General features: G+C 29.3%; 1 protein-coding gene and 3 pseudogenes across 3 annotated transcripts in view; 1 reads left to right on the top strand and 3 right to left on the bottom strand.

The window, feature by feature from the left end:
* The window catches only part of LOC149891361 (uncharacterized), a 49,646-nt gene extending 49,339 nt beyond the window's left edge, over positions 1-307 (bottom strand). For all 3 annotated transcript variants that reach the window (XR_016450824.1, XR_016450823.1, XM_090082244.1), the window contains exon 1: positions 168-307. Coding sequence is in view for 1 of the 3 variants with exons in the window: in XM_090082244.1 (XP_089938370.1) it covers positions 168-234 (67 nt within the window). In the remaining 2 variants the exon portion in view is untranslated. The remainder of the gene's footprint in view (positions 1-167) is intronic.
* LOC145194147 (uncharacterized) overlaps positions 1-13,189 on the bottom strand; it is a 99,778-nt pseudogene that overhangs the window by 63,840 nt on the left and 22,749 nt on the right.
* On the bottom strand, positions 8,019-8,948 carry LOC149891360 (uncharacterized; annotated as a pseudogene).
* LOC149891359 (uncharacterized) lies at positions 11,264-12,219 on the top strand (annotated as a pseudogene).

Below are 13,189 nucleotides of genomic sequence, written 5' to 3'. Positions count from 1 at the left end.
ATCATGACAAAAATGACAAAGTGTTTTGTAAAAGATATACAGACAAACAATCTGTTTGTTTTCATCAGACAATATGTAAAATCTAATTTATAGCAAGATTAAAGCAGTTGTAAACAAAACTTGATTAATTTTTAAAACAGATTAACCAAAGTGTGTGAAAAACTCACCAAAAAGCTGACTCAGCCATATGATTAACGAGAAAATTATTGGTTGTCTGACAAAGTCTTTTTTCATTGTCCTCAAAATTTTTTCATAACTGTCATGTGGCTATATATTGTTGAATATAGTATTCATCTTGTAATAAGAACAATTACGCAAATAAATATATATAAATATATTTCAATATATTTATATATATTTTAAACCAAAATATAAGCTTTAAGAGATACGCTTTGAAAGTTTTTATATACTTCCTCAGCTTTTTAAAATATCGATCAAATCATATAACACTTTGAAAAAATAGTAATTAGTATAAATACTTAATTATTTATCTTCATATCTCTGTGTAGCTCTATTTTCTTGTTGGATTTCATTTAAATAAATATTTATATCAAACCAGTTCAAATTCCATAGAGAAAAACAGTTCACATATCTAATACTCTCTGTAAAAAGCTAATAGTGTAAGTAAAACTACTTAAACCATACGCTTTTTAGTGAACTTTATTCCTAAATTAAATGCTTAAACCATTTTTTTGTTGGTCCATGTAATAGAGTTAATCTATCGTTGATTGATATAAGCGAACTAAGTTCAAATTTTTGCCATAGAATTTAATATTTAACACAGCTTATTACAATAATAGAGTTCAGCAATAAAATAATTCAGCCTGATTAAAGTTGATAAAAAAAAGTTAGCCGCTTAATGTCTTGCGTTGAATAATATTGAAAGCTAGTTAATGGCCTATTATTATACAAGACGCATCATTTACACGTAATGGTTACAAAACAAATTAGAAAAAAGAAAATTAAAAAAAAAAAATTTAAAAGCATACATAGCTGACTTGAAGTTCATAAAAAAACAATATAAAATTGAACCTTTTAGATGATTCAAAGCACACTAACCCGTCAGCAAATAAACTTAAAAAAAATAGTTTTGGTAAACCTTAGCTTCCTTATTTCAAAAATGATTGTCATGAGTAATTAAATAATTGAGACATTCCATTTGAACTAATATGGTTTCAATGAGATTCCAGAAGATTTAATTGACGTCTGCAAATGCTCCCGTAAAGTCCTCTTCAAAATTGTTAAAAAAGGTTTAAAGAAAGAGATTAATTTGTATGTGTAAAGATTTTATATAAAAATGTTTCGTTATACAAATATTTTAAAAGTACCTTTTTCTATTTTTTATAAAAAAAAAAACATACATTTTCAACTTTATTATGAATATATTTTTATTAAGCAATTTCCCTTTCTTACCCACTCTGGATTAAACCACATGTTAAGAAAATATTCAAAACATAAGGAAAGTATGAGTTAGTTTTGGTGTCTAACAACTATTTCATAATTATTGTTTTGAATTGATAAACTTATAAACACAAGTAAATTAAACGTAAATTTTTCAAAAAATGATTAATAGATCCACGTCTTCTGCAAAATAATAAGCTGAGAGCTGTTCTGAAAAAATTCGAACTTAAATGCAATTTTTTAAAGCTAACCGTTCGTAAGAAGAAAATCAAAAGCCAAACACTGTTTTAAATTATTTACAAAAGCCAAACAATGTTTTAAATTATTTTTTTACCAATTACAAAATAAATCGGAGAATAAAGTAACTCTTACAAAATGTAATCTGCTCAAAATAATAAGATGACTTCAAGTCAATAAATTGGTGCACAGTGACTCGCTTTCCACAAGTTAGATGAATTAACCAAGCAAGCACACGTTCTTTAAGTGAGTTTCTAATACTTCAAAGTGTGAAAATCATGTCAAGAGCCTTAAACCTTGAAATGTCCTGCCATGAAATCATTGAAATGATTGTCTGCAGCAGAGAATTAAAAATTTGCATGATTCACCGATGCAACATAGCCCAACATAGAAGAATACCTGACAATAGATGATGATCCAGAAGAGCAATATGAAAGAGTTGAAAGTGATTAAAATAAACAGTAAATGGTAATTTCAAACAGTGTATAACATTAGATGGAACTGACCAATTAAAAATGAGAGACAAGAAGCTTCCATCAATAAAAATCTACTTCAATCATCAAAATGAAACGGTTATTTGAAGATGATAATTTTCTTCTAAAACTTGATTTCCTCAATAAAGAACAAAAATTACATGATTCAGATTGCCAATCTTACAATATCGCAATACCTGTTGTGCAAATATGATGAATTTTAAAAAGAGACGTTTGTTTTTACCATTTTAAAATTAAAAAATCACGATCAAATTTATCAAAATCCCAAAAAAGTTTTCAGATTCCTATTTTCAGCCAATTCATTCCACAATAACTTGAATTTTTCAGGAAAAGGTACCACAATTGAGAATTTCATTTAAAAGTTCAAAATGGCATACCTTTATAATGATCCAAAATATATAACCCATCTTTTATGATAAGATGATTTAACATCTCTTCTTTCAGCAAGGAAAAAACTCAAGGTATGAGGGTTGAGGAACTCCAATTCGTGAAAGTGTAACCAACTGTAAAAAAACTGAGAATTTGTCTTCTCCATTTCAAAATCAAAAATGACAAATAAAATTTTCTATTTCTGTATTTATTTTTTTTTACATATTTAGATTCAATTCCCTCAAAAATGATTAAGTAGCAATTTTCAGCTGTTTTCTTCCACTAAAGTTTGAATTATTCAAAAAAAGATGATGCTATAAAACCCATTATTGCAGACGTGGACAAAAAGTAAGGGATTTTATGCTAAATTTCAAAGCATCATAACATTTGAATAATTTGATGTTGGGAGCTCAAATATTGTTTTCTTCCATGTTTCCTTGATAGGTACCGCTAGTTAATGTTTAGAGGAAATCTGAATCAAAAGATTTAATTTTGTGTCCTAGTTTTGCATGGAATTACCATACTGCATTTTATACCCACATGATACCTTGCTAAATATTTGAATATTGTATAGCAAATACTTTTTTAAATGTTAATCCGTAGATACTTTATCACCGCTTCTATCCGCAATTTTTGGTATTTAAATTTTTTAAGTTTGTAAGTGCTCTTTTATAAAAATGGAGTTATTTGAAGATTGGCGAAATTGCGCCGATCGGATTTGCTTATTCAAAAGTTGTTTTGGCACATCTAACTGAAGGTTAAGAGAGTTCTTTGTAGTTAAATATTTAATGTATTTATCAACTGTTTGAATTGTCTAAAACTTATGTGATAATTTTTAAGCGAAATTAAATGATGGTCAGATGGAGCAGAGGTTAAGATTTAATTAATATCAGCCTCCTTGTTTTTTGTCATCTGGAGGGAGTCGGCCACTTAGAAAACCCATAAAAAACTATATTAGCCCATCCTTTAAAACCAAGAAACATGGGATTGAAGACTACTCATGTAGTTTAAGGCCAGTCTCCGTAAATTTCGGGTTTGTTTCGTTTATCTGAGGGTGCGTAAATTTGTGCCGTTTTTTGAGTATATCTTATGAGTTCATAACATGTTATGAATTAGTATATAATACAATGATTTATAACAAGCCACATTATCTATTATTGAAATCTTGAATACTTACTATTTGCAATAAATTTTTTAAATTGGATGTAAATTGGTGTTAGTGCATTTTACAAAATTAGTGCTCAATGTTCAGAACAGAACATAGAAAATAGAAAGTGCTCAATGTTCTTAAAGAACAAGAAAGTAGAAAGACTTCTTGAGGATTCTGAAAAAATAGAAACTGGCAGCGTATATTTATATATATAATATATATATATATATATATATATATATATATATATATATATATATATATATATATATATATATAATATTTAAACAATACCTAGATAATGTAGATAATATCTAAACAAACAAAAAATCAATAAATCAATTAACTGGATGATTATTGTTAAAACAAAATGAATAAAAAATTATAAATAACTAAATAATGATACAAATTAAATCCTATTTTGCAAAAATTTATTACTAGAATTTAAACTGTTACTCCAATAATATCACAACGGATGTTTTCAAAACCAATCGCAAAGGTTTTTCCAATTCATTTTGATGTATATAAACATTCGACAATTCCCATAATCTTTAGACTTATTTAGCTGCTTTTAATAAAAATTACTTGTTAATTCAACTAATGCCCATGCATTTGTTGTCATTGATTTATAATGTATTTCGAATAATAATTATTTTACTACAAAAGAATTTAGTAAATCAATTTCTATTTCTTCCAAACAAATCGGTTAAATTCGTTTTGTCAACAGTCTACTAAAGACTGCTGCTGATTTTGTTAATTTACATATTTTCAATCTAAATCTTTTTTTTTCTCGCAATATTTTCATTGTTGTTAAATAAACATTTTCTTTTTCTTCATTTTCTCCAGTTTTATCTCTCTTTACTATACAAATTAAGCATGTTATCAGTCAAATTTCAATGTGTTCTATTTAAGCAGGATCCATCCTCCTATAGTAAAATAAATCACATTTCTATATAATTATAAAATGTACTTGTAAATATTTTTTTTTTTAGTTATATAGTGAGCATTGTAAAATAGTGATTGATTTCTTTGACCAGGAAGTTCCATCAACTATATTAAAAAATAAAAAAAATCATGAAAAGTACTCAAAAGAGATGCTGTCAAAATATATTTGGCAACTAAAAGAAAAAAATATTAGCTTTAAATTAAGCTGGTCTATTCTAAAAACTGCGTCTACCTATAATAACATATCTCAAAAATGTATGTTTTGTTAACAAAAAAGTTTGAAATTATTACTTATTTAGAAACTTACGAAATAAAAAAAACTGAACTTATTTCTAAATGCAGACATGAAAATAAGTACCTTTTAAAAAATTATAAAAACAAATGAGCAAACTTATTAACCAAATTTATTTAATTCTAAATACCAATTAAAAATAATAAATTTATATATATATATATATATATATTTATATGTTATATTAATATTTATATGTATATTAATATTTATATGCATATTTATATGTATATTAATATTTATATGCATATTTATATGTATATATAATGACCACACGCTCTATTTTATTTATTAAGATTAACTTCCAACGACAGAAACAATTCTGTTTTTGCGGTCATTAAAAAGCCTTTCAAAACAAAATCGCTAAGTATTACCGAATTCTCGACTCTTTATTGTACGTCGTTGAAAGAAATAATTAAACGTCGGATTTTCTACCCTACCTTCTGAATCAAAGTATGAAAAAATAATATAATTCAATATCGATATCTTTTAGCTTTTAGATAACTAGAAAAGTTGTGCTTAACAACTTAAACCCTTATTTTTTGAAACATTCATCTTTAAGTTTAAGGACAATATGCGTCATCCACCATATTTTTGTCAATAATTTTTTCAACTTTTGCTAAGTATTATTCAGCTTAGACAACACATTTTCAAAAACATTTTTTTAAAAAAAGAGGTTATAGAAGGTAGGACGAACTACCATAAAAATTTGGACTGGCCTTAAATAACATGAGTTATTGAAATCGCGAAATCCCATTAAGCTGAGGACAGCTGCTGAAAGTCTTAGTAAACGTGCTACTTTTGTTTAAAAGAGATCAGACTGAAATCAAGTGTGTTAGAATCAGTTGAGTCGTGACAAGCCTTAAGCATGTTACTTCGAGTCTAAATGTTCAATCATTCTAATTGACAAAAGCAAAGATGTTCATAAAATGCAGGACTTAAAGTGTTTTTCCTTTTCCATATGCAATTCAAAAAAATCTTGTTACAGGAGTAGAAACCAACCTTCATGGTATACAATATAAAACTACGAAATATCTATTTGAAGAGCAATTCAAAGTTCTTAAACTGTCCCCTTTCCTACAACATTCACCTTCATGAGCAAACAAAAATGTGATGGAAACTTTAGTTACCATGCTGGACGTCGAGAAGTTTTGTGGGGGTGGTCCACCCAGCCACCGATAGGCAGCGGCTGTGCAAACATTGATGCCTGTGGTCTGGAAGACTGGGAAGACATCTCGTTTTCCTTTTGCGAGCTCAACCGGGCGCAAAGAGCGTATGAAACTGGCAAAATAAAAAAATTTTGGAGAAACGCCAAAGCTTTAGCGAATGCTACTTTTCAGGTTGGGATTGACGTGCGAATTTTAGGCCATAGCAAGGATTTCGGACATAGCAAGAGGTTAGTTGAGGTGGGATCTTCCCGGTGGGTCTGGGAAGACTACACTCTCAGGTTCCGAGGCACCAATTAATATTGCATCCTCAACCATTACTTGGTGGTAGTTGAGCACTAGCCTCCAACACTGCGGGGCCAGTATATGCAGCGGTCGCAAAACGGTTTAGAGCCGGATTGAATCTACATGTCTTGGTAATGTTCAGCACTAATCCCCGGTGAGAACATTCTTTGGAGTCTCGACATCGGCCATTGGCATCCCGTTCATCTAAAGGTAGAAGGAAGAGAGTTGTTCGAGGCGAGCCTCGATACGTCGTTTCGGCATAGCACTCGCACCTATACTTTCCCTCCCGGAAGTCCATCGTTTTGCCAGTCTTCTTTGTACGTAGATTGGGCGCCTCGACAAGATCCGTCTCAACCTTTAGCATAGCAGTTTCCACTTTGTCGGCTACCGCCAGCAGATCTACCTCGTTTAGAGCTTCCATTTGTTCAGGGGCGGACGTTGCAAGCACCCAGATAGGGTTCAATGTTACTCTGTTTGGAGAATCCTGCGACACGAAGACTTGCCCTGACAAATTTTCAATTCTCAGCAGGGTATCGCTGGTTGCAGGGTTCAGCCGCCGGGGTATTTTCAAAAAGTAGTTCACTCACTTAAGTATTAAAAATTATCTTGTTTAAGGTTACAAAGTTTGCTAAACATCCTGTTGAAGCATTAGCTTCAATAAAAAAAGCGTCTGGAAATCCTACCTAGAAAGATTTTGTTTTTGTCATGAAAATCGCTACAAATCCTGTCAAAGTTAAAATCTTGGATATTAGTTTTCCAATGAAAATGAAGATACCTTGTGCGTTAACTTCAGGGTGATCTTTCCAATGAATATTTTCAAATTATCAGAAATTCATCCATATTACAGAATGCAAGTATTATTGCAATAACAAACCTGTGTTCCGGCCTGATTTAGCTTCAATTCATTATTAATAACTATCTACGGAATGTTATAATAAAATAATGTGAAGTTTGTGCCTGAAGCAGAAAATCCTCTAAACCGCCCAAAATTGAGAGTAATTGAAAAGTACTGGGCTATTTTTAAAAGAAAAATGAAAAAAAAACAAAAAAGCTTTGCAGAAGATATTAAAATATCATTTAAAAAAGCATTAAATAGTTTTGATTCTTATTCTGTGCGCAAGCTTATTGGTACCACTAAAGCAAAAGCTCGAAATGTTATTAAATTCCTATAGGAATAATTAGTTTTTTTTTTAATGTTTGATCTTCTTTTATTATTGTATTAAAACTATTATTTGATTCGAAATAAAAATTGAGGATTTTTTTCTTTTTTTTTTTTTTTTCTACTTTCACATTTATTTCGTGTACACGCTTTATCTGCCTCACCTCCTCTACAGATTATGTTTAATCATACTCCAACAAGGATACTAACTTTTCTGAATGTCAAGATATTCGGTGAGAATGGGGAAAAGTTTGAAGGTGAACTTCACATTAAAGCAGGTTTTGATGGTGTCTCCAAAGTGTGCATAAATATAAACAAAAATATTTTAACTTTTTCTTCTATTTAATAAAACTTCTATTTTATAAAAGAATAATTGCAACTTCTATTTAAGTATGCAACAGAGTGAAATGTATTCTTAAATGCTCATGCATCTGCAAAACAAAAATAGTCATTTTCTATTAAGGAAATTGTGTACATTTACAGGAATTTTGTTTTGTTTTTTCAAACCTTTTGTAATTAATTAAAAAAAAAGAGACAATAATTTTTCCTGAAGATTTGTTTCTAAACTATAAAACGTATTTTAACATAGATTAGATGTTTTATACTTTTCATTGAAAAAATAAGAATGCCATCTCCCAACACTGTCTCAGCTGATGCCGCTTTGCAAGAGAATAACCTATATTTTTAAAACTTCTAATGGAAGAAGCTAACTTTTTAAAATATAAATGTTTAGCTTTAAAACGCATGCACCATAAATATCTTAGTGGTCCATTTGCATTAACTAGACGAACATAATGGAGCATGAAATGAAATTTGGGCGTTACGTTATTGTGAAAAAGTTCAATGAAGTTTTGCAGAAACTGTTTTATTAAAAATTGAAAATATATCAAAACAGTTTTTAAAATTTTCGGAGCAAATACATAATCTGCAATATCTCGCAGCAGTAAATAAAGTAACCAATACACATTAGATATTGGAATGCGATTGCCAATTATATGATTGTAACCGAAACAAAACTTCTGTGATGCAGAACCAACAGTTTATAGATGCACCCAGAACGGATAATAAGTAGTGCTGGTAAGTTTTTCCTGTCATTTCTGCCAATTTCAAAATTGTCAAGCTCTGTATTAATTTGTTCTACTGTAATTATATTATGTACATTGAACTTTAACAACATTAAACTTACTAATTGTGGAACTCTTCATATCATGCATGATGTCTGATGGAAAAGACAGTAAAACATTAATGTATGGTAAATCCAATTAAGGACATCGTTTTTCAACACCATTGTATCACATTCAAACAAAATTTTTTTTTTGTCAACATAAGAAGTCATGTACTGAAGACAAAAACAACCAGAATTAAAAACACGTTGAAAACTAGCTAGTGCATGGGAAGGAAGATTATCAGCAGATATAATTCCAACCCCAACAAACAATCGAACCATCATATTATCAACTGTAACTAAAACACCCTCATTCTGCAACGTCAGCAAATCCTGAACTAAAGGTCTTAAACCTTGTTTATATGCTTTATATTTCTTGATAAACTTTTCTTTTACAAGAATATTTAACTTAATTTTCTGAAGTTATGAAATATATTGTTCTGCAATGTTGCCCAAGAAGAAATAAAAATCACAGAGTTTATGTACTGAACGATGAGCTCTAACTGGATTACACACTCCAAATTCATCAGAATATAAATGGATTCTTAATGCATTCTTGTCTTTAAAAACTACATGTTGTTTACAACTTATACCATCTGAATATGAATATAATAATTCATTATTAATAGACTCATCCTTTTCAGTACTTTCTTTTTCATATTGGAGATATAGGGATCAATAGTAACGTGTGCTAGAGGGCTTCTTATTCAACCATACTGTTTCCTTCATGAAGGTTTATTTAAGTGGAAAATAACTGTCTGAAAAAGACTTTGCTCATTAACTTGGGCCATTATTTGTATCAGTTTGGAAGTGTAATGCCATTATTATAAACAGAATCCAATTTTACGTGCATGATACAGTTATTTTAGCTTTACTTCATGCTGAAGAAATTCCTTTATTTTTCAAAATTTATCATATTCAATTTAGTCAACACTGGGTATTTTGCGGTAAGTTTCTGATTTGACAAATATAATGAACACTTGCATGCATTCAGAGTTATAGAAGATGAAACTTTGTCAATATGCTTGCAAACAAAAGTTTTTGATTATCAACTTCTAGACACATATCCAATACAAGATGGCCACTCCTATATTACTCTCAAACACATGTGTATTAAATAAACTTCTGAAGAAAGAGTTTGTGTCTGTTGTACTTGCACAAAAGAAAGAACAAAACATCTATGTCAAATTTGTTGATAAAACAAACATCAAATAATGATATTTGTAATATAATGAAGCCAAAATAATTACTATTAATAGCTAAAAATCATAAAAAAATAATTAACAAATAGATAAAAATATATTAATTAAAAAAGTAAGATAAATAATGGTAATAAAAAAATGTTAATAAAATAACAAACATATGACGAACAAAGTTCATAATAAACCCTAATTATTTCGAATTTGGAAGGTGAACTTGCAAATTTAATATTTAAGTTATTCCTACTGTGCTTTTATCAAGTTTCAATAGGAATAGTGTAATAATACGTTAAGTTTGTTACTATTAAATAAAAATCATTTCAACAATTAAATCAACATATAAAACAGTTTAGGTCTTTCTATTGTGATGTATTTGTCCATAACTGTCTAGTAAAGATATTTAACCCTAAACAAGGGGCTTGAAATTAATTTATAGTTAGATATTTGTGAAGCTCTATTTTGCACTATTTTGTATCAATTACTTAAAGTTTACTTTTAATGTAGAAGAAGAAAAAAATTGGTTTCAAATTTATGAAGAACAAGGAGAAAGCAAGTTATGCTCTTGGAAATCACAAGGAATCTTAAAGCTCTACTCGCACATCATGTTGATTTAATGTGAGTTTGAATCCAGTTTACACTTTTTGATACAATTAACAATGCCCTTGTGCTAACACAAAAATGTTGTGTTTACTAGTTTGTCAGGACTTGGCAGTAGTGCATCAGAAACATATTACACCAGTGCTGGAAATATCTTAGTAGGATGTGTTAGAAATATGACTCCATGGCCAGTTCGATACCAACTACCTCTTTTGCTACTAGCAGTTATTGCAGCTTTTGAAGCCAGAAACAGTTGTTTTCTGCAGTATAAGAGTAATAGCTGTAGAAACCAATTGGTTCAATATTTATACAATGACATCAGCAAGTTTAAATTGTACGTGTATTTTTCATTGAAATGTAATATAAAAATCTCTGTGTTTGTGTGTGTGTTAATGTTGTTTTCATTATTAATTTTTGTGTCAATGTTAGTTTTATAATCATAGGTGAAAATTGTAATAATTACCTCATTCATACTGACAATAAAACATATTATTTTATTTTTGTTTTATACAACTTTCAACCATAAAAATATCTTACATTTATTTTGTGGTCATTTTTTAATTTTTATTTAAAGGTATCCATCCAGTACCCAATACTCAGATATGCTTGCCGCCCTATGTAGTAAGTATCCTTTTTTGAATGACTTCCCTTCAAGGAGTGGTAGTTCATCACAACAATTTGTACTGCGTGTAAGTTGATTAATGGCTTATATGATAAATAAAATGAAGTATATAATATAATAAGAATATGTAAAATAATTTTAAATGTAAATCTTAATGCTTATGTCAAATAAATTTACTTATAATGGAAGCCTGCGCTATTGGAAAGTCTAAAAAAAATTATCAGGATATGATAATTGAATACCGTAAACTTCGTCCAGATATGAATATGCTGACTTGATCGTCAGCAACGTAGTTGGTTTATGCGAGCAAAGGATTTCGATGGACGTCTTTGCACAGTTGATCTAAAAGCTTAATACCCATGACTCTGCTCTGCTCAATTGGTAGGCTTTTAACTAATCTCTTGATTTTATTTTTTGTGTATTCCAACTTAAAATTAATCTTTATAATAATAATGATGTTAAAACTTTTAGCGAAATGAAATTGAGATTTGGTAAAGATCTCGATAACAATTTTCAGCAACGGATGAAGGGCATGGAAGATAAAATCTTAAGCTTGGTTAAATCAAAAAGTAAAGTTTTCATATCTGAAATTTTTGCTGAAATTCAGTGTTAAATTAATGAAAACACTTATAGAGGTAATAAACTTTGTGTAATGCAAGAGATTTCTGTTTTTCAATAAACTATTGCTAAAAATTTTTATGCTTTTTTCCGTTAAATATTGTTTTATGTTTTTATTGTAATTTGTTTTACTATTTCAGATGCTACATTCAATGGAGCAATTCTTTAGTTTCCACGGCTATTCAAAGAATCTGTTGAAATCTTTGTTATATTTGTCGACACTCCAAAACAGAATACACCAACTATTGCAATCCCTAGAGCTCAAAGATTGACATCAAAATTTTGTAGAATTATATTAAATGGCCAAGAAATAGTTGAAAATCATAATGATATTGATATCTAATTAGCGATGGCTTGTATATTTGCATCTTATTTTACTTACGATATACAGTAGCCTGTTAAATTGAAAAACACATTATTATTTTTTGAACACATCATATTTGGTGTATCAAATAATGAAATCCCTGTAACAATTCACTGGATGGCCAATACTTTGTACAAGGTTATTAATGCATTTTAAATTTATTTTATATCGAAATCTTAACTTCAACTGCCTAACATAATTTTATAAATTGTAAAATATATAAAACGAGAAAGAGAGATTTACTAGATGATGAGTACAATTTCACCTTATATATCGTCTATTATTTGTTTAGGTTTAGCTAATTCTAAAAAGGGAGATAACAGAAACGTGTAAAATAAAGCAACTTTTAAACTTATTTTATCCAATATTTTTGTAATTTTTAATTGCTTATAATATATGCTTTTTGATAATCTAGTCGTTGTTTAATTCATCATTTCGCATAAGTAAATGGTAAAACATTAAATCATTTTTATCACGTGATGTAAACTTTTTGGAAGAACATAGGCTAATCTATTTGAAAAAATGATAAGTTTTAATAAAATTTTTAGGCAAAAAAATTATCCGAAAATTTAATAATAAATATTATTGTTTTTTTTTCAAGAAATTATTCAAAGACTTGTCAAGTAAACAATTTTTCAGTCACATGTCTCGAATATGAAATAGTTCTTCAAAAACAGTTCTTTGAAGAACCTTTACGAACAGTTTTTCTTTTAAAAAAAGGTTCTATTTAGGGTTCTTCATAGAACCTATCCGGATAATTTTTCAAAACTATCAAGAACTCTTAGATTCTTCGAAAAACAGTTTAAGGTTCTTAAAAGAACCTTATTGTAAAGTTCTTCAAAAGAACTTATACAAAGGGCTCTTTGAAAAACCTCTACGGGTGCTCCCACAGCACCAACGTAAAGAACCCTCTAGGGTTCTTCGAAGAACCATCCCACCCAGCTAGCCTATACAGACGGGTCCCTAACGATATTAAACCGGGGATCTGGTATGGTTTTTATCTGGGTTATGGCACCGGGAGTCAGACGGGAACCGTACGGTTTTCCCGGGCGTTAACGCCACATATCGACTGTTTTAGAATTTACCTCAGGGATGAAGTTTGAAATTGCCATTTTAATGTGTGAAA

The sequence above is a fragment of the Hydra viridissima genome, unplaced genomic scaffold, assembly GCF_058129835.1.
Source record: "Hydra viridissima isolate aposymbiotic clone 2 unplaced genomic scaffold, HvirCarnegie_v1 scaffold_3, whole genome shotgun sequence".
In the NCBI taxonomy this organism is placed as follows: Eukaryota; Metazoa; Cnidaria; class Hydrozoa; order Anthoathecata; family Hydridae; genus Hydra; species Hydra viridissima.
The sequence above is the reverse complement of the archived record's forward strand: the minus strand, read 5'-3'. Positions and strand labels throughout refer to the sequence as shown.